Raw genomic sequence first — 22178 nt, 5'->3', positions numbered from 1 at the left:
GGACTTTTGCCTAAGCTTTGGGTATATAGAGTCTACTAACCAAAGACGTTCTTTATGGGTGGGCTGTGTTTAATATAAAGGGGTCAGAATTCAGTCATTGTATCTGAAAAGCCAATAATTTAAAAACTTAGGTACTACAGGGTTCTCATCTGCATTTTGATCATGGTATACATATATATTACTTAGTTTTAATTCATTTATTCCAAAATTTTTGTCTGTAAGTATTTTTATACGGTAATTGTTTTCTCAAATATTCCCCAACTGGGATGTGACATTTTAAATAAGTTGTAGAGGCTCTGTTGAATAAAAAAGTTTAATAAGAAATACCTGAAATAAAACAAAACAAAAAAGGAAAAATTTTAGCAAGTGAAAAAAAACCCCCAAATTTGAGAGGATGGAAATGAAGGGGGATTTTGGTTAACTACTTGGCTGAGAGAAAAAAGAAGTGAAAAATTAGATAACTGGATATAAGGAAAAGAAATGAACAATTTAAGGGAAACTACAAAATTGGGGGGGAGTAACAAATGGACTAAGATGGGGAATCTAGGGAAGAGGAGAAGAAAAATGTTGAAGAAGGGTTGCTATAAAGTACATTATGCAAATTTACTCCCCAACATGATGGGGATCTAGACACTTTCTTCAATTCTCTCAACCTCTCAAACATCTCCAAAATCATAAATATATACAAGAAATAAAGCAATTTCAGTTGTCTCCTTGGTTTGAGATGTAGGTGTCAAATGTACCTCTGGAGGGCAGCATTGCCTGCAATATGCCCCAGATTAAACAACATTTAAACCTGATTAAAATGTAATCAGAAAATATTTAACAAAAAAATTAAAATATAGAGCATAATGTTACTATGTGGTTCTAAGTCAATATGCCCACCACAGGGATCCTTATGTACAGTTTAGTGGCCCTTATTTCTATTTGACTTTGACACCCCTGTTCTAAAACAATGAGAATCTAACCCAGGTAACAACCTGATGAATCAACAACAGAGAAGGTTAGTCCCTAATCCCTAATGTTCTCAACCAGTACCTCCTCATCTACTTTTGATAAGGCTACACAGACCATCCATAGGTTTGTAACAGAACTCAACTATTCTTCCCCAAATAATCACCCCCCAACTCCCAGGGACTACAGAAAGCAAAAGCAAAAACAGACACAAACCCTCCACCCTAATAGCTTGCTGTGACTGGGAAAGCAGTGTGGCATTGAAATAATGAAATAAATTATCCCAGAAAACAACAAAATCTACAAAACGAAGCACCCTGGAATAAACCTTACAATGCACCACCAGCAGATGAATCAATGTTTTTTTTTTGGGCGGGGGAGGGTGGATCTATATTGCAGAAGGTCCATGAAATGGGACCAAAGAGGAAGAAGAAAGAGGAGAATATGTAATGTACTCTAATCAAGTAAATGATAAGAATGGAAGGCAAAATTACTCTTATGGTCTCTCAGGTAGAAGAGAGGATGGCTGAGGAGGCAAAGGAAGGGACTGAAAAATTGGGAAAAGAAAGAGGGCAAATCTCATTTCAGTTGTGGTAGGTACTGCTGTGGAAGATCATTCCAAAGAGGGAAGAGAGATATTTTGTAACTGGAGATAAGGAACACATCATGTCTAATCAGTAGGGAATCATTGCTTTCTCTAAAGCACCCATTTTGGCTTACAAGAAGTGGAAAAAGAATTTCTGAGGGAAAAAGAGGCAGAGGTAATAGGATTGCCTAGAAGTAGATTAAGCTAAAAAAAGCCTGAGTAGACAAAGTACCTACTATGTGTACAGAATAGCAAAAAATCTTAACTCAAAAAAATCAGTACTAGAAACAAATGAAGGAAAAGTTAACATTCCTCTCAAAGCTTTAATTATGCATGGTTTAAAGAATCCAATAAAACAAAAAAGAGGGAAAGAATGGATAAGAAAGCAACAATCTCTTGCTTCCAGGCAACATACCTAAAAAAAGACATACATAGACTGCAAATGCTGGGCTGGAACAAAATTTGCTCTGCATCAGGTGAATTGAAAAAAGCAGGCAATGTAAGTAACCATGCTATCAGATAAAGCAAAAACAAATATTCACAACATAAAAAGAGATAAACACAGAAACTACATTATGCTGAGAGAGCCACAGACAACAGTTCACTATCAATATTAAGCTTATATGCTCTAAATGCCTTAGAATCTAATTTCATAAAAAATGTGTTGAATTATAAGAACATTTGAACAGTAATATGGGCACAGCAGGAGATTTTAATGTCCCTCTCTTAGTTTTGGATGAACCTAACAGAAAGAGTTATAGCATCTTCTAAAAGTGAGGGCTAAAAATAAAAATGCTTTTAGCACCACATGAAACTGTTATAAACCCTGACTATGTATTATAGCACAGATATTTCAAGTAGCTGCAAGTTATAATGGGTTTGGGGGAGCATGCTTAGATTGCCTATATGAGGTATTCCAGGATCCCCTACTTAGTTATTGAGTGTAGCCTCCTTTGTTTGACTACATAACAATAATAGGCTGTGTCTTTAAAACTCAAGACTGAGATAGTCTTTTTCCTTCTGCCTTGTGCTTTTTCCTGAACCCTGTGTGTATACTTCCTGTTTCATCAACAGGGTGAAGATCACAGTTTATCCATAGGTCTAGTGCTGTACCAGTAAGAGGAGAAAGACATCCTTTCCCTGCTCCTTCTTTCATCCTGGCTCCGAGAAATGGGTTTTGGGGGGTATTTGTTTCTATTTTACATCTTTTGTCCTTAGTTTTAGGTGCCTCACTGAAACTACCAAACTGGGAGTTTAGGAGATGAGCCATCCATATTTTATACCTAGGATTGCAGGTGAGATGTTGTAGCCAGCCATCCTGGCAGGTAAGGTCTGAGAAGTGAAGGTGCCTGGGATTGAAGCCCAAGGCAAGTTTTGTGTTCTGTAGAAACCAAGCTAAACTGTGAACCTAATCCTTGATTCTACCTCAGAGAAAGAGGTGGTGAGAATGTAATGATTCTCACATATTGGCGGGGGGGGGGGGGAGTAAGTTGGTATCTTTGTTATATAAGAAAGCAGAAATAGTAAATATCTTTTAAAGACCATAATGCAATGAAAAATAGGAATAATTTCATGGAGCACAAACAAAAGATACAGACCCAAATGGAGACTTAAAAGTGAAATTCTGAATAATGACTACATCCAAGCATGAATCAGAGAAACAGTGAAAGATTATGTGAAATTAAATGATAATGCTGGAACAGCATGCCAAAACAGCTAAACCAGTGCACAAGGGAAAAAACTATATGTCTAAAAGCAATTATTAACAAAATAGAAAGGGACACAATTGATGAAATGCATATAGATGTCAAAAAATTTAGAAAATCCACAAATAAAGAAAACTAATATAAGGCAAAAAGAGGAGGTAATGAAAATTAAAGAAGAAATTAGAAACAAAATCATAGAAATTATCATAAAACTAAGATGTGGTTCTTTGAAGAGACTTATAAAATTGATAAACATTTAGCCTATTTGATTGTTGTTGTTTGTCCTTCTTTCTCAAAGAGGACCATGATATTGGGCAATGTCATGACTTGCACTGAATTGGATTTAAGTGAGGGAGGGATGTGCAAGGAAACCAACCTCACTCTCTCCTCCAGAGCCATCTGGGTCCAGTAGCAAGATATATATCAGGAAAACTAGAGATGGCCACAGTTGTTCTTTAAGGCAATTGGAGTTCAATGACTTGCCAAGGGTCATGTAGCTGGTAAGTGTCTGAGGTGAGTTTTGAACTCAGGTTTTCCTGATTATAAGTCCAGTGCTCTACCCACTGCTCCACCTAGCTGCTCTATACCAATTGATTGAAAAGAAGCCAGTAAAATCAAGAAAGCAGCAAATGAATTAAGGAAAATCACAACAAATCCAGAAGAAACAGAAGGAATTATTAGAACCTCACAGTTATATGCTGCTGAGAACTCAACAGAAATAGAGGAATATCTTTCAATATATAAAATACCCCAAACTAACAGATGATCAAGTAGATATCTTAAATAATCCAATAAAAAAATAGTACTGTTTGTAATAGCATTACCCAAAACAACAACAATAAAATACCCAAAACAAATAAACAAAAAACCTACTGGACATATTCACAAGTTTATACTTTCAAATTTTTAAAGAATAATACTAAAACTATGGAAATTAATTTTTTCCTATCATAAACATATTTTGTTATTTTCTGGTTACATGTAGAGATAGTTTTCAACATTTTTCTTTTTGTTTTTTCTAATCATGAAAGTATTTTATTATTTTCCGGTTACATGTAGAGATAGTTTTCACAATTTGTTTTTATAAGATTTCTAGTTTCAAATTTTTCTCCCTCCCTCCCCTCCCCAAGACAGTAGGTAATCTGATATAGGTTATATATGTACAATCACATTAAACATATTTCTGCATTAGTCTTGCTATGAAAGAAGAATTAGAGCAAAAAGGAAAAACCTCAAAAAAGAAAAACAACAGCACCAAAAACAAAATAAATAGTATGGTTCAATCTGCATCCATATTCCACAGTTCCTTTTTTTCTGGATTTGGAGAACATTTTCCATGATGAGTCCTTTGGAACTATCTTATACCACTGTATTGTTGAGAAGAATCAAGTCTATCACAGTTGATCAACACATACTGTTGATGATAGTGTACAATGTTCTCCTGGTTCTGCTCATCTCACTCATCATCAGTTCATGTAAGTTCTTCCAGGTTTCTCTGAAATCCTCCAGCTCATAGTTTCTTACAGCACAATAGTATTCCATAACATTCATATGCCACAACTTGTTCAGCCATTCCCCAATTGATCGGCAACCCCTCAATTTCCAATTACTTGCCATAACAAAAAGAGCAGATATACATGTTTTTGTACATATGGGTCCTTTTCCCTTTTTAATGATCTCTTTGGGAAAAAAGACCTAATAGTGGTATTGCTGGGTCAAAGGGTATGCACAGCTTTATCGCCCTTTGGGCATAATTCCAAATTGCTCTCCAGAATGGTTGGATCAGTTCACAGCTCCACCAACAATTCCAATTTTTCCACAGCACAATTTTTTCAACATTTATTATTTCCTGTTTTTGTCATATTAACCAATCTGATAGCTGTTAGCTGGTACCTCAGAGTTGTTTAATTTGTATTTCTCTAATCAATAGTAATTTAGAGCATTTTTTCATATGGCAACAGATAGCTTTGGTTTTGTGAGATTTAAAATTGGATATTAGATCATAAATCTCCCCTACTTAACCTTTCCCTTAATTTATCTCCCAAACTAGTAAATGGAAGAAGCTTTTGGTTTTCTAGATAGACCTTTTTATTTATTGTTATGGTAGTCACAAGGTGATGTTGATTAGAAGAATAGGAAAGTAGAAACACAATACAAATCATCTTAAGTCTAAGCTTAGTCTATATTCCTTATAAAAACTCACCAAACCGAAAAGGCCACCTTTGGAGAGAGAGAGTCTGTGCCGCGCCGTCAGGAGTCCCGCCAAGCAGGCAAAAGCCTCACTTCCCTTCTCTCCACCCCGGAAGTCGAGTCCCGCAGGCAGTCTGACATGCGCAGCAGGCGGACTGTTCATCTCCTCCCCAAAAGGGTGGTCCTTGAAAAACTGGCGTCTTTCAGTTATCCTAACCGACTGTTTGAAACTTTCATATTTTACCACTGGATTCTGGACTCTGGTCTGGATTCTGGACTCTGGACTCTGGTCTGGAAAGCTGGATTATCTTCTTTAACTGTTTGAATTGCTGTATTTTTTACTAAACCTTAGCATAGCATTGTCAATGATCAAATTAATAAATTCCATTACATTCCCTCCTTTATATCCTTAGACTTCTAATAGAGGGTTGAGGTAGTTATGCAATCTGTAACACTTTTTACCACCATGTGTCTGGATCAAAGCCAAATTTAGTATGTGTTCATGACACCTGAAAATGTTATGGAAAGGTTATCATACCATATCTCATGGTTCCGAGACAGCCAGTGATTGTGCTAGGTCACAGGTGAGTTCAACTGAGTGAGATAAAAAGATAATTAAGTTCAGTTAAATTAGGTTAAATTAGGAGGGAGAGAGGATGAATACTGGACTGTGCCTAGTAATTGTGCTCTACATAGTCACCATCATAAGCAAACCATGGACTTACGTATACCTGTCTCTCCTTTTGTTGCACATATATTCTCTCCAGGGCCTGCATCAGAGTTCACAGCAAGTTAGTCTCTGAAATGATAAGTTTCCATATTTCTGAAATCTCAGTAATTTCACCAAAGACAGTATGATGGTAAAAATTGCGTGCTATGCTGCATAACTGAGAATATATTAGTGATATATACAATAATTCCAAACCATACCCAGAGTATAATGACATATAAATAATAAATGAATGTAAATAGCTGATTACATTAGACATTATCACATAATCTTCTTTTAGACATTATCACATAATCTTCTTTTAGACATTATCACATAATCTTCTTTTAGCAAGTAAACCATATCATCTTATACATGAATTCTCTAGTATAACAGTAGCAGATACTTAAAGTGGTGATTAATTTATCAAAAAGAAGTAAGACTTCAATTAGCAAGATTCAATATTCAATGTTTTCAGTGAGGTATCAAGCAATTTCTGGTATTTTTTAGTTAAACAGAACAACATACAAGAGAAAGGAGAAAAATAAATAAATAAAACAAAACTCATTAGAACTCATGGTTCTCTCAAAAAGAAAGAGTAAAAAAAAAAAATCGCCCCTCTGGACAAAACTTTCCTCTCTTCCTTTTCTGTATTGTTGTTCGCATATTATTAGTCAGCAAAAGTTATTATATTCTTTTTACTGTTCCATCAAGGAAACATTCCGTTTCTTGAGGAAGCAAAGGGGGGAAATGTGGTAAAATATGAAAGTTTCAAACAGTCGGTTAGGATAACTGAAAGACGCCAGTTTTTCAAGGACCACCCTTTTGGGGAGAAGATGAACAGTCCACCTGCTGCGCACGTCAGACTGCCTGCGGGACTCGACTTCCGGGGTGGAGAGAAGGGAAGTGAGGCTTTTGCCTGCTTGGCGGGACTCCTGACGGCGCGGCACAGACTCTCTCTCTCCAAAGGTGGCCTTTTCGGTTTGGGTGAGTTTTTATAAGGAATATAGACTAAGCTTAGACTTAAGACGATTTGTATTGTGTTTCTACTTTCCTATTCTTCTAATCAACATCACCTTGTGACTACCATAACAATAAATAAAAAGGTCTATCTAGAAAACCAAAAGCTTCTTCCATTTACTAGTTTGGGAGATAAATTAAGGGAAAGGTTAAGTAGGGGAGATTTATGATCTAATATCCAATTTTAAATCTCACAGTTTCTTCATCAGAAAACTGCCTCTTCATATCCTTTGACCATTTCTCAATTGGGGAATGACTTGGATTCTTATAAATTTGATTTAGTTCCCTACATATTTTAGAAATGAGGCCTTTATCAGAAGTACTGGCTATAAAAATTGTTTCCCAGGTTTCTGCCTCCCTTCTAATTTTGGCTGCATTGCTTTTGTTTGTACAAAGCCTTTTTAATTTAATGTAATCAAAATCATCCATTTTGCATTTCATAATAATCTCTGTCTCTTGTTTGGTCATAAACTGTTTTCCTTTCCAAAGATCTGAGAGGTAAACTATTCCTTCCTCTCCTAATTTACCTATGGTATCACCTTTTATGTCTAAATCATGTACCCATTTTGACCATTTTTTTTTAGTGAGGCAATTGGGGTTAAGTGACTTGCCCAGGGTCACACAGCTAGTAAGTGTTAAGTGTCTGAGGCTGGATTTGAACTTAGGTATTCCTGATTCCAGGGCTGGTGCTCTATCCACTGCACCACCTAGCTGCCCCAACCATATTTTAATATAAGCTGTAAGATGTTGGTCTATGCCAAGTTTCTGCCATACTATCTTCCAGTTTTCCCAGCAGTTTTTGTCAAATACTGCTTCCTATCCCAGAAGCTGGAGTCTTTGGGTTTATCAAACAGTAGATTACTATAGTCATTTACTACTGTGTCTCCTGTGCCTAGCTTATTTCATTGATCCTCCACTCTATTTCTTAGCCAGTACCAAATAGTTTTGATAACTGCTGCTTTATAGTAAAGCTTCAGATTTGGTACAGCTAGCCCACCTTCCTATGCATTTTTTCATTAGTTCCCTTGATATCTTGACCTTTTGTTTTTCCAGATGAATTTTGTTATTATTTTTTCTAGCTCTATAGAATAATTTTTAGGTAATCTGATTGGTATGGCACTGAATAAGTAAATTAATTTAGGTATAATTGTCATTTTTATTATATTAACTCAGCCTATCCATGAGCAATTAATATTTTTCCAATTATTGAGATCTGATTTGATTTGCATGAAAAGTGTTTTGTAATTTTGTTCATAGAGTTCCTGGATTAGTCTTGGCAGGTAGACTCCCAAGTATTTTATATTGTCAACCATTACTTTAAATGGAATTTCTCTTTCTATCTCTTGCTGCTGGACTTTATTTGTCATGTATAGAAATGCTGATGATTTATGTGGATTTATTTTATATCCTGTGTGAGGGCCAAAATTTGATATACTGAGCATTATTTGTGTGACTCGCCTTAATATTGGGGTCCTGGAAATATGAGGGACCTTTAAGGTTTAACCCTCCCCCCTGAACAGCACTTTTTTAGATATTTCTCCCAGGCCAATAAGAAAGGAACCTCTAAGCTTTAGTTCACAAAAGGATCAGATTTTATTACTTGGGAATTAATTAAACAACAAAGGTGAAACTAATAAAAATCAAAGATAAGAAAATAGGAAAATGGAAATACAGATGAATATTATTAACTCTAAACTTAATTTATGCAACCCCAGACTGATTTCCAATTAAGCTAGTTCAAAGGAATTTAGGATTTTTCATCATTAACTCACCCATGCCTGACCAGTCAGTCTAAAGTTGCTCATGCGCTGCCAATTCCAGGGACCCAGAAGAAAGAGCCAGCACGAGCTCATGTACTGGAAGTAGCCTGCCTCCCTTCTGGGAGCCTTCAATGTCCCCTCCCCAAAAGGGGAGGTCCTTCAAAAAGTTGCCTTTGTAAACTCAGGGTGGGCCAGGTGTGGCCCATCCCAAATAAGTTAGATAAAAGTGGGAATATTAATCTTTACCCCAAATAATTCTTAACACACCTGCAACTTTGCTAAAGTTGTTAATTGTTTCAAGTAATTTTTGAGTTGATTCTTTAGGATTCTCTAAATATACCATGATATCATCTGCAAAGAGTAGTAGTTTTATTTCCTCCTTGCCTATTTTTTTTTTTTTGGTGGGGCAATTGGGGTTAAGTGACTTGCCCAGGGTCACACAGCTAGTAAGTGTTAAGTGTCTGAGGCTGGATTTGAACTCAGGTATTCCTGAATCCAAGGCCGGTGCTCTATCCACTGCGCCACTTAGCTGCCCCTTCCTCCTTGCCTATTCTAATTCCTTTAATTCCTTTTTCTTCTCTGATTGCTAATACTAACATTTCTAGTACAATATTAAATAACAGAGGTGATAATATACATCCCTGTTTCACCCCTGATCTTATTGGGAATGCCTCTAACTTATCTCCATTACATATAATGCTTTCTTATGGTTTTAGGTAGATACTGCTTATTATTTTAAGGAAAGTTCCACCTATTCCTAAGATTTCTAGTGTTTTTATTAGGAATGGGTGCTGTATTTTGTCAAAAATTTTCTCTGCATCTATTGAGATAATCATATGATTTTGGTTAGTTTTCTTATTTATGCAGTTGACTATGTTGATAGTTTTCCTAATGCTGAACCAGCCCTGCATTCCTGGTAGAAGTCCCACCTGCTCATAGTATATTATCTTGGTGATCACTTGCTGTAATCTCCTTGCTAATATCTTATTTAAAATTTTTGCATCAATATTCCTTAGTGAAATTGGTCTATAATTTTCTTTCTCTGTTTTGGCTTTGCCTGGTTTTGGTATCAACTCCATATTTGTGTCATAAAAGGAATTTGACAGCATTGCTTCACCTATTTTTCTAAATAGTTTGTATAGTATTGGAATTAGTTGTTTTTTAAATGTTTGGTAGAATTCACTTGTAAACCCATCTGGCCCTGGAGATTTTTTCTTAGGGAGTTCATTAATGGCTTGTTCAATTTCTTTTTCTAACATTCTTTTTTTTTTTTTTTAAGTGAGGCAATTGGGGTTAAGTGACTTGCCCAGGTTCACACAGCTAGTAAGTGTTAAGTGTCTGAGGCTGGATTTGAACTTAGGTACTCCTGACTCCAGGGCTGGTGCTCTATCCACTGTGCCACCTAGCTGCCCCAATTTCTTTTTCTAATATGGGCTTATTTAAGCATTTTATTTCCTCTTCAGTTAACCTGGGAAATTTGTATTTTTATAAATATTTATCCATTTCATTTAGATTGTCAAATTTATTGGCATACAGTTGGACAAAATATTTCTGAATTATTGCTTTAATTTACATTTCATTGATAGTGAAGTCACCCCTTTCATTTTTGATACTGGTAATTTGACTTTCTTCTTTCTTTTTTAAAATCAAATTAACCAATGGTTAATCTATTTTATTGTTTTTTTCATAAAATCAGCTCTTAGTTTTGTTGATTAATTCTATAGTTTTCTTGCTTTCAATTTTATTAATTTCTCCTTTAATTTTCAGGATTTTTAATTTAGTATTTAATTGGGGATTTTTAATTTGTTCTTTTTCTGGCTTTTTAAGTTGCATGCCCATTTCATTGATCTCCTCTTTCTCTTTTTTATTCATGTAAGCATTTAAAAATATATAATTTCTTCTAAGCACTGCTTTGGCTCCATTCCATAAGTTTTGCTTTGTTGTGTCCTTATTGTCATTGTTGTGGTTTACATTATTGATTGTTTCTGTGATTTGTTGCTTGACCCACTCATTCTTTAGAATGAGATTATTTAGTTTCCAATTGATTTTCAGTCTACCTTTCCATGGCTCTTTATTACATGTAATTTTCATTGCATCATGATCTGAGAAGGATGCCTTTACTATTTCTGCCTTTCTTCATTTGACCATGAGATTTTTATGCCCTAATACATGGTCAATTTTTGAGTATGTGCCATATACTGCTGAGAAAAAGGTATATTCCTTTCTATCCCCATTTAATTTTCTCCAGACATCTATCATATCTAACTTTTCTAACATTCTATTCACCTCTTTAAATTCTTTCTTATTTATTTTTTGGCTAGATTTATCTAATTCTGAGAGGGGAAGATTCAGATCCCCCACTAGTATAGTTGTGCTCTCTATTTCCTCCTGTAGCTCATTTAACTTCTCCTCTAATAATTTGGATGCTATACCACTTGGTGCATACATGTTTAGTATTGATATTATTTCATTATCTATAGTACCTTTTAGCAAGATGTAGTTTCTTTCCTTATCTCTTTTAATTCGATCTATGTTTGCCTTTGCTTTGTCTAAGATAAGAATTCCTACCCCTGCTTTTTTTACTTTAGCTGAAGCATAATATATTCTGCCCCAACTTTTAACCTTTACTCTGTGTGTGTATCTCTCTTATTCAAATGTGTTTCTTGTAAACAACATATTGTAGGATTCTGTTTTTTAATCCACTCTGCTATTCACTTCTGTTTTATGGCATAGTTCATCCCATTCCCATTCACAATTATTATTACTGTCTATTTCCCTCCATCCTATTTCCCTCCTTGCTACTTTTTCCCCCTTCTTTCACCCTATTCCTCCTCATCAGCATTTTGCTTCTTACCCCTGCCTCCCCCAATCTGCCGTCCCTTTTATCAGCCTTCCTCCCTTTTCTTTACCCTTTTCTCCCCTGCTTTTGCTCTCCCTTTTATTAGTCCCTGCTTTCCCCTTACCCTTCTACTTCCCTAAAGAATAAGCTGAATTTCTTTATCCAAATGAATGGATATGTCATTCCCTCTTTGTATCAAATCTAATGAGAGTAAGGTTGAAACAATGTTCACCCCTCCCTTCTTTCCCTTTATTGTAATAGGTTTTTTGTACCTCTTCATATGATGTAATTAGCCCCATTCCACTTCCCCTTTCCTCTTCTACCCATAAACACCTTTTTTAACCCCTTAATTTTCTTTATATCATCACATCAACGACAATTCATATTTATACTGTGCTAAAAAAACAGTCTCACAATACCCTCTGTGTATAATCCTTCTGTCTACCCAAATAGATATATAGTTCTCAAGAGTTATAAGTATTATCTTCCTCTGTAGGGATGTAAACAATTTAACCTTGTTGAATAACATTTTTCCCCTGTTTACTTTTTTAAACTTCTTTTGAGTATTGTATGATAAGTTTGAATTTTCTATTCATTTCTGTTCTTTTCATCAGGAAAGCTTGAAAGTCCCTTGTTTCTTTGAATGTCCAACTTTTCCCCCTAAAGACAACATTCAGTTTTGCTGGGTAATAGATTCTTGGCTACAATCCAAGCTCCTTTGCTTTCCGGAATATTGTATTCCAAGCCTTTCAATCCTTTAATGTCGAAGCTGCCAGGTCCTGTGCAATCTTGACTGTGGCTCCATGATATTTAAACTGCTTCTTTCTGGATGCTTGAAGTATTTTCTCCTTCACCTGATAATTCTGGAATTTGGCTACAATATTCCTTGGAGTTTTCCTTTTGGGGTCTCTTTCAGGAGGTGATCGGTGCATTCTTTCAATGATGATTTTATCCTCTGATTCTATGATATCAGGGCAGTTCTCCTTAATAATTTCCTGGAATATGGTGTCTAGATTCTTTTTCTGGTCATGGCTTTCAGGCAGTCCTGTTATTCTCAAATTGTCTCTCCTGGATCTGTTTTCCAGGTCAGTTGTCTTTCTAATGAGGTATTTCACATTTTCTTCTATTTTTCATTCTTTTGATTCTGTTTGACTGATTCCTGGTGTCTCATGGAGTCATTAGCTTCTGACTGTCCAATTCAAATTTTTAAGGCATTGTTTTCTTCAATGAGATTATACACTTCCTTTTCCATTTGGCCAAATGAATCTTTTAAGGAATTGTTTTCTTCAGTCAACCTTTGTGCTTCCTTTTCCAAGCTGCTGATTCTTTTTTCATAATTTCCTTGTGTTGCTTTCATTTCTTTCCCCATTTTTTCTTCTACCTCTCTCAATTGATTTTTTTTTTTTTTAGTGAGGCAATTGGGGTTAAGTGACTTGCCCAGAGTCACACAGCTAGTAAGTGTTAAGTGTCTGAGGCCGGATTTGAACTCAGGTACTCCTGACTCCAGGGCCGGTGCTCTATCCACTGTGCCACCTAGCTGCCCCTTCTCAATTGATTTTTAAAATCCTTTTTAAGCTCTTCCTAGAAGGCCTTTTGGTCTTGAGACCAATTTGTCTTCACACTTGAGGCTTCACATGTTGGCAATTTGAGAGTATTGTTGTCATCTGCGTTTGTGTCTCTTCCCTGTCGACACAGAAGCTCTCAATGGTAAGAGCTTTTTTTTGTTTCTTACTTATATTACAGCTTGTTTTTCTTTTTAAAGTTGAGGTCTGCTCCTGGGGCTTCAGGGTGACTGTTTCAAACTTCTTGTGCTAGGGGATAGGGACTGTGTCACTGGCTTTCTATGCTGAGGCCTCTAATGGCTTGTGGATTTCCCACCACCCTGGGCTTGCTCCCTGTGCTTGCTCCCAGCACCCTGGGATAGCCAGGTCTGGTCGTGCCTGTCCTGTGGGTGACCTTCCAGTTGGCAGCCTGCCCTCTCAGCTGGTGCTGGTGGATCTCACCACTGGCCTGCTATGCCACCAGCTTGCTGAATCAGGATCAAGGGGCCTCAGTTACTTGGCTGTGACCTATAGCTTCCTTCTGGTTTGCCCCGACTCCCTCCACGCTATGCTGCACTGAGGTGGGCTGAGCTCCCTTTTTGCTTGAGTGAGACCAACCTTTCCTGAAGTCTTCTAAATTATTCCAGGTTAGAAGATTGTGTCATTCTGTCTTTTTGTAGGTTTTGTAGTTTCAGAATCTGTTTAGAGACTTGATTTAATGTTCTTTCTGAGGGAACTGAAGGAGAGCTCAGGCGATTTGCTGGCTTCTCTTTGCCATCTTGGCTCTGCACCCTCAACATTTGATTTTATAAGATATCTAGTTCCAAATTTTTCTCCCTTCCTCCCTTCCCTCTCCCTTCCCAAGACAGCAAGAAATTTGATATAGGTTATATATATACAATCACATTAAACATATTTCTGCATTACTCATGTTGTGAAAGAAGAATCAGAACAAAAGGGAAAAACTTCAAAAAACCAAAAACAAACAAAAAAGTAGAAACAGTATGGTTTGATCTGCATCCAGATTCCACAGTTTTTTTTTCTGGATTTGGAGAGCATTTTACATCATGAGTCCTTTGGAATTATCTTGGACCATTGTATTGCTGAGAAGAGTTAAGTCCATCACACCTGATCATCACACAATGTTGTTGCTGGTTCTGGTTCTGCTCATCTCACTTAGCATCACTTCATGTATGTCCTTCTAGGTTTCTGTGAAATCTACTTGCATTACATTGCATTCATACAACCACAACTTGTTTATCCATTCCCCAATTGATGGGCATCCCTTCAAGGAAATTAACTTAAAAAAATGAATTGAGAGCAAAATCACTCTAACAAAGAATTTTACACTTCAAAAACCACTTTGTGCATGTGACTTTTTCTTATCTTATTAGCTGTTAATATTCCCCTTGCCTCTTAAATTACCTTGAAGCTATTTAATATATATTTACATACATATACATGTCGTTTACTTAATTGAATGGAAGCACTTTGAGGAAAGGAAATGTATTGGTTTTGTTTAATGGCTAGCCAGTGGCTTGCCCATAGCAGAAACTTAATATTTATTGATTGGAATGTCACAGAAAAATTATCAATAAATAATGTAACTGATCAGTAGTCAAAGAGTTATGTTTGCAAGAAAAAAATATGCTACTTTAGGAAAACTTAAGTGCAAGTCCTTCCTGAGTGACCTGAAAATAAATCATGCATTACATTTAAGGAAATTAAACATAGATGATTCAGTGTCCCAGAAAACTGCTCTATGACCAACAAAACTCAGCCCAAATGCTAGACTTCCAGCTTTCATGTGATCAGCAAAATTAGTCCAAACAACTTGCCTTAACTAAAGGTCTCAGGTAGAAGGTCTCCCCTACTAAGATCATTATAAGGGTTCTAAGAAAGCAGACAATGTTATTTTTAGATGATGTATTCGTCAAGGTGGTGGGGCCAAGGCAAGGAGACCTGGACTTTGACTCTAGTTCTTTCACTCTTTGCCATGCCAAGCAAGTCATTTAGGTCTTCTGTGACTCTGTTTCCTTGTCTTTTAAATGGAGATCATGATGTATAATTTGTTGACCTCAAAGGACTATTGTGAAAGTGCTAAAAGTTAAGAGCCCTTTTTAATTGTTCAAGGTGGAATGAGTAAGAGAACAGGCATTCAAATCCAGATTTTCTGACTGTTGCTTTGTCTAGTGTTTTTTATTTTTAACTCTATCATGGAGACAGAACTAGAGGTAGATCTTCAATATACATGAAAAACTATAGAAAATGTGCCAGTAAAAATGAAGGGGTGGGACAGGGTGAGGCTGGATTGAAGCCACTGATTTTCTCTTTGTTGTTCAAAGAGTCTTTGGAGTGCTTCCTATTCTGATAAGCATCTCCTTCCCAACAATAAATGCATCAATTATGTTAGAACCCATGGAGGATGTAGAAACTCAAAAATTAAGGTCTAATGATTATTTGGATGGATTTTTACTGAGGAGTCATTGAAAATGAGGAAAACCATAGGGCTTCCAAAAATATATGCTATTTCACTTTTTCCTTATCCTACATTGCATTATTGTAAGATTAATTGGAACACTGCGCAAAAAGATATGTTTTCAATACCACAATGATCTCAGAATATATATAGAGAGACAGATGTTAGGAGAGCAGTACACACATTCTAACCAGCTCCCATTTAGTTAGTGGCTGAAGGTAAAGACAGTGAAAGTCTGTGAAGATGAAGGTCCTTTTCCTAACCATAGTGCTAAGCCTGTGCTCTATCCTCCAAGCTCAGGAGTCAGCATCTTATGAAGAAGGATTTGGGGGTAAGACTTCATTGGGAGATCTTGTGGATTAGATAGAGGGATGCATGCTGGCAAAAGACTGTCATTTCAAGATTAAGGCCACAATGAGCCCTTTTTAACCTGGGTCTGTAGCTCTATCACTTTCTCATCCTCATGTATTTCAATTTTAGTGCTATAGATTCCATTAGAAAATCTTGGATTGAGTGTATGGAGGGAAAGTCAGTGCAGGAAGTAGATTTCAAGTTAAAAATTTCCCTATTTTTCTTGCTTTAATTTACTTTGCCCAGAATGAACTGGAAATGGAGATAGTCAGTTAATTTTATCCTTGCCAATGAGCATTCAGAGCAAGTAATGTTCTTGAGTGGAGTTGGGTGTCCAGGATTCAAAGTACCTTTCTTCAGGGATTCAGTTCAGGGGTTCAGTGCTTCAAGTTGGGCCAGTTTGATAGGTTTGGGTTCTAAAAGGCTAGTTCACTTTAACCTGATAACTTCTTCCTACAAAACCCTACTTTATATATATTGCACCAAGTCCATAGTGGTCCCTGGAAAATTGGCTCATATATTAATCTTGTTTCCAGAGCTGGGGATAAAGATCCAGATCATTAGGAGGTGTGTGTGGTGAAGGGTTGGGTCCCATTACTCCTTCATTTTTCCTCCTTTAAATTCAGCCTACATATCACCATTTCCTTCTAGGGTACGTACTTTATAAAGGCCGTGGGTGGCAGACAAGGAAATCCTAGGGGAGAAGAAGCCTAAGGATATTGTCACCTCTTGAGGAGAACTGACCTTAGTAATGGTAATTTGGAGGCCAAATTTACCATCAAGTAAGTCAACTGCCCAGAATTGTCCTATGGGCCTTCTTCAATCTTTCACCTCCTCTATTCTAGGACCACAGCTGGAGCCCATCACGCTACATCCCCTGCATATCTAATGTGACCACAACACAGTATTATATATATACTGTGTCCAAGTTAGGGTCAGAGGCTCAGAAATGTTAGGTTAAGGTTGGAATTAAAGTTAGAATATACCAGCATATATGCATGTATACACCCATATGTGTACATGAAGTTTAGGGTTACTTTCCCAGTAATGGGGGAAATGCTTACAGTGCCCTCATTGACTACTTTTTCTGATTGTGTGGCCTAATTGCTAGTCCCCACATGGCGTCAGGCCTCCTCTAAACTTTCCTCCTTCCCCAGTCGATGCCATTTTTTCACATCGAGTTCATGGACACAAGTTATTCATGGCTTATATATTACAGCCTCCTCATACCATGTATCTCTCTCTATTTCCTTAGGGGTCACTTAGATTAGGATTCCTTAGAGATCATGGTGTCCCATGACCTCCAGCTGTATAAATAGACAAGAGACTGTTCAGTATTCAAAAGATGAAATGTTAAATCACACAGTTCTTTTCTAGGAGGGAGAATACTCAGATGGCAGGCTGTAATGCTCTTCTCCTTCTCCACATTATTCTCTGCTTATTATGTTAAGAACCAAGTCAGGAGTGAAGGAATCAAAACCCCCTTTCATGATTTTGATGATACATAAATTTCTCTTCCTCTTGTCTTCAGTAAATCATTCCTGTGCTTCTTCTTTTCCAGCATACTTGGAAAGTGCAAAGAGATTAAAATGATATTAGAGAAAACAGATGAACCTGGGGTATTTTCCATGGGGTAAGTGAATCAAATAAGCCACAATAAAGATATCCCAGCTTGATACCTGTTCTCCTCCAGAGGTTGGTTTGTCAGGGCCAAGCAAAAGTGGGGATTTGAGCATTTTCTTTAATCTTGGAGTGCAAAGACTGGGTTTTCTTGAAACATCAAGTGAATTGCATGCTTTTTCCATCATGTGGACTGAGTTTATGAGTGGGTTTATCAATGTGCAGATATGACTGACTAATCCCTGGATGTGAGGGGCTGTGGTGGGAAAAGACAGGTTAAGTAGTTGCTTTTTATGATTTGCTTTGGGAAATCACAAAGACCTTCTTTGACTTCTCTTCCACCATTAGATACTTCATTGGGTAAGAGTATTGTCTTGAATGCTATTCTCAGGATTCATAATGTATCCAGGAAAATGTGTGGCAAAATAGGGTTCATTGAACTTTTAATATGATCATCCAGAATGATTCTTGGGGTTAGGGGAACGATATGCTCAGAAGGGGTACTGCAGCAGTTAGTTGTTTGGGTTCTTGGGATTTGAAGCCTTTAGAGAAGGTACATACATATGCAAAAAATGTATAATGTGCATCATTATTGTTTTGAGGGTGGTGGTGGATTTTTCCATCTATATATTGGGGGGAAATTGAGCCTGAATCATTTCCCTTAGAGCTTAGGAAACTGATAGCATCCTGATTCTGCTTCATTTGCCAAACATTTATTAACCTACTCAGTGTTTAGAGGAATGCCCTATTCATTGAGGGAGGGGATGAAATTCAAGTTCACCTTGATTCTTGCCAAAGGCACAAACACAAACACCATTTATCCTTGCTTCCTTTATAACTTTGGACCTGCCCTATGATTTCATTGGCATCAGGGACTTCCAGCAAGGAAGTCCCTACATTCAAGACAGAGCAAGCCCTGTTCTGCAAGTTATATTCTTTGTAAGTTTGCTTGAGGGTATTGAGAAGTTAAGTGACTTGCTCAGGCTACTTTGCTAGGTCTATGTCAGAGGTGAGACTTGAACTCAGGACCAAGAAACTCCAACATTGTTCCTCAGTTTCCTTATCTGTAAAATTAGGGGTTAAACTGTTTTTTTAGGTGACTCGAAACTCTTCATCCTTTAGTCCATGGTCCTTTAGTCTTTAATGTCAATATTACATGCTAAGTGCCAAATTAGAGAGGTGCCTATTAGATCCAAGGGGAAGTTGGTCATGGGGCCACCCAACTCTTTTTCTTGATATTTGGATGCTGCTGCTTAAAAGGTAGGGGTCCCTTCCTGACGGGGTGAGATCCTCTTCTCCACAGACTTTCCAAGAGAATTAGGGATGCTAAAGTATATCTCCCAACCATCTCTCCACAGATGGCAGCAAAAGCCATTGTACATCTAGAGGGACATCTGTGATGGATCATTGGATTATCTTCTGTGAAGGCGAGGTACATGGCAAGCAAATAAGAATAGCAAACTTGTGGGTAAGTAACGTGGGATTCTGTGAATTCTTCCAAGAGAAGAGAGTTAAGATGTGGGGCAGGTGTTAGAAGCTGCTCACCTAGATGCCTCCTGCTCTTCAGGCATTCTCAGATTTGATATAAGTAGTAGTAGGAGATCATTTTGATACAAACCAAAGCCCAGGAAAGTGTCCATTGGATTCCATAATTTACCTGAAAATTTTGCTATCTGGATATTTGATGACTGCATAGGACTTGCTTATTAATCACATTCCCAGGTGCAGATATTGACTGAAATACTCTTCAATGAGTCTGTAAAAGACAAAATCCTACTTTGAACAATCAGCAGGAGGAAGTAGACAGTGTATCTTCAGATTGTACCTTTCTTCCATCACACTTCTGGAGATTTGAGGGCATGATGGTATTTTGTTGTAGTGCATGGTTGGGAGATTGAGATGGGTTTTTCTGTAGAGAGGTAGGTTTGAGGAGTGCTTAATATGGGCCAAAAGGGCACTTCTTGCATTTGTTGGCAGAAGATAAGAATGCTGGCCTGCTCAACCACTCTTATTTCTCTCTACTCCCTTCATGCTGGCAATTGAATTGACCAATGAGCAAAACAGAGGGAGTTTCCACTATAGGAGATGACTCTATTAGAAACAGGGACCAGAGAAGAATTGAATCAGAACTAAATTATTCATTCTGACCTCTCTCTGCAGGTCAAAATGCAGAAGAGAACCCAGAAAGCCTTTGAGGACTATAAGAAGTTTGTGAGTCTTAAAGGATTTAAAGAAGAAAAAATCCAGATCCCCAGACAAACTGGTAACAAGAATGGAATTGGCTTCATTTTGCTGTGCCCTGTTTCTCTCTGCCCTGAAGTCCAACCCCTTCCCTTTCCTTCCTTTCTTGTTATTCGCTTCCCTTAGAAGGTGTACATGAACTTCTTAGGAGACTTTGTCTAATTGTTTGAACTCTATGGTAGGAAGTGATCTTTGATAAATCCACTCACATATATCTTTGTTTCTGCAGAGACTTGCACCCCGGAACATGCTTAAAGTAAGTACTCTTTAAGAGTTCTAGACAACCTTCCCAAATAATTTAAATCTTACACTTCATCTGGGATTTAAGCATCTTTTTGGTCCAGTTCAATGACAGGAAAGTGACCTCCCAAGCCGTGTTAGAGGGGATCACCTTGTTTTATCCATCTCACATAGGTTTTAGGTCCTTTGTATTTTGTCTTCCTGAATAATTAGAAATGTTTTTCTATTTTTTCCACCCTTCACAGGCATTTTATTTGAGATTATTGCCTTTTGTTTGGTTCTTAGAGGAGGTGGAGAACAACTAGCTAAATGCCTTCCCTTAGGAGATAGTAGTGTGAATCTGTGGAAGAATGCTGAATGTGGAGCCAGTAGTTTCAAATATACCTGTGTGACCTTGGGCAAGTCCTCTTATGTAAGATGATTGAGGTTGGATTAGATCACTCCTATCATCTCTTCAAGCTTTAAATCTAGTATCTTATAATAACTATCATGATTTAATGTCTTTGAAGTCGTGGTGTTGAAATTGTCCTTTCCCTCCAAGTTTCTCCAAGGGATCTCTTATAATCTCTCAAATACATGATTCAGTTTATACAAAAAGCTTATTTGCTCATGAGGTTCCAGAAACATTGAAATCACTCTGTCCATGGCTTTCCACATGGTAGGTTCTTACTTAGCAGTGGCTTCTCACTATCTGAGCTCATAGGGTTCTAGATTTAGAGCTTTTCATTCTAGTTTAGCCCACTCATTGTGATTCACTTGTAAATGAAGCTTACAGAAATCACACAAATGACATTTTCAAAAGTAGTCAAGTTCAAATGGGAAACCACTCCCTCTGACTTCAAATCAGTTCTTCTTTCTCACCTATAATGGTGTCCTTTTCTGAACTCTTGGCATTTTGGGGCTAGGTTCTGCTAGCTCATGGGAACCAGTTATGTCTGCTGCTTTGTGCAATAAAAGGGAGTTTTACACTGACTTTCCCTTTGATGTTTTCTAGGAGCAGATGATTTTCTTCAACCTCAGAAATCAATGCTTTCCAGGAAGCCCAGTCATATCCTTAGCGACAAGCTGTTCTTTGTGTTTGCCTGCTGCATAATCTTCTCCCTTTAGTCTTTAACCTCTTTTTCCCAGTTTTCAGTGTTTCTTCCTATGCAAAATAAATTTATTAAGCAATCATCCTTGACTCAGTCTCCCTCTTGTTTGGACATTTTCTTGGGGGCAATGAATAAGACCTGGATGACAACTAGATCAGTTACAGTTGACTGGGAGTCTATGGACCTTGGATTTCCAAAGGTTGAAAGGAACTGATGTTTTCTATGAGGTATATTCAAACATTCCATATATACAATACTTAAGCATCTGGCTGAAAAATGGAAGAGTCATCTATTTTCTCTTCATAATGTTAACCATAGCAGTCATTATAACAGCTGACCTCATGTCTTATGGTTCCAAAGTTGAGCACTTGAAATCCTTAGCAATGGAAAATCAGCTAAGTTTCAAAACAAATTCGCAAACATAATTATTCCAAATAATAAGCTACCCAAACAGTAAGTCAGGAGGTTGAATTTACTCCATACTTCCCTTCTTCTTTGTCTCCTTCATTCCTCCCTGGGAGAGCTCCTAATAGCTTCCTAATGTTTCTATACCAATTCATGGAACATATTTTCCTTCTGAAGTGTTTTTTTAAATTTTGCATTTCCTGCTGCTTTCTCTGGGAATTTGTTGTATACCTAATTTTGACTGTAAAATTTTCTAGTTTTCTAGTTTTATCTTTGCTAGCAGCTCTTTCTTCCCTTCTCTTATCAAAAAGGTCTTGCTTTTCTGTGAATAAGCTCAATTTTGTAATAAACAGGTCAGTTCACTTACAGCCTCCAGTTTCTTATAGTCTTTTTCCAATCCTCATTCATCTTGAACTCTCTGTAGCATTTGACACTGTTGATCCCCA

General features: G+C 37.2%; 1 protein-coding gene across 1 annotated transcript; it reads left to right on the top strand.

Moving 5' to 3' along the window:
- The first annotated feature begins 16027 nt into the window (after positions 1–16027).
- Positions 16028–21343, top strand: LOC122739056 (late lactation protein B-like). Its single transcript, XM_043980913.1, is given in 8 exon segments — positions 16028–16112; positions 16785–16810; positions 16812–16862; positions 16865–16917; positions 17697–17768; positions 18628–18694; positions 19916–20018; positions 21231–21343. Coding segments are annotated over 8 exon segments (570 nt in total).
- The last annotated feature ends 835 nt before the right edge of the window (positions 21344–22178 follow it).

Source organism: Dromiciops gliroides, chromosome 2 (assembly GCF_019393635.1).
Source record: "Dromiciops gliroides isolate mDroGli1 chromosome 2, mDroGli1.pri, whole genome shotgun sequence".
Taxonomy (NCBI): Eukaryota; Metazoa; Chordata; class Mammalia; order Microbiotheria; family Microbiotheriidae; genus Dromiciops; species Dromiciops gliroides.
This window is presented reverse-complemented; position numbering and strand designations above follow the sequence as displayed.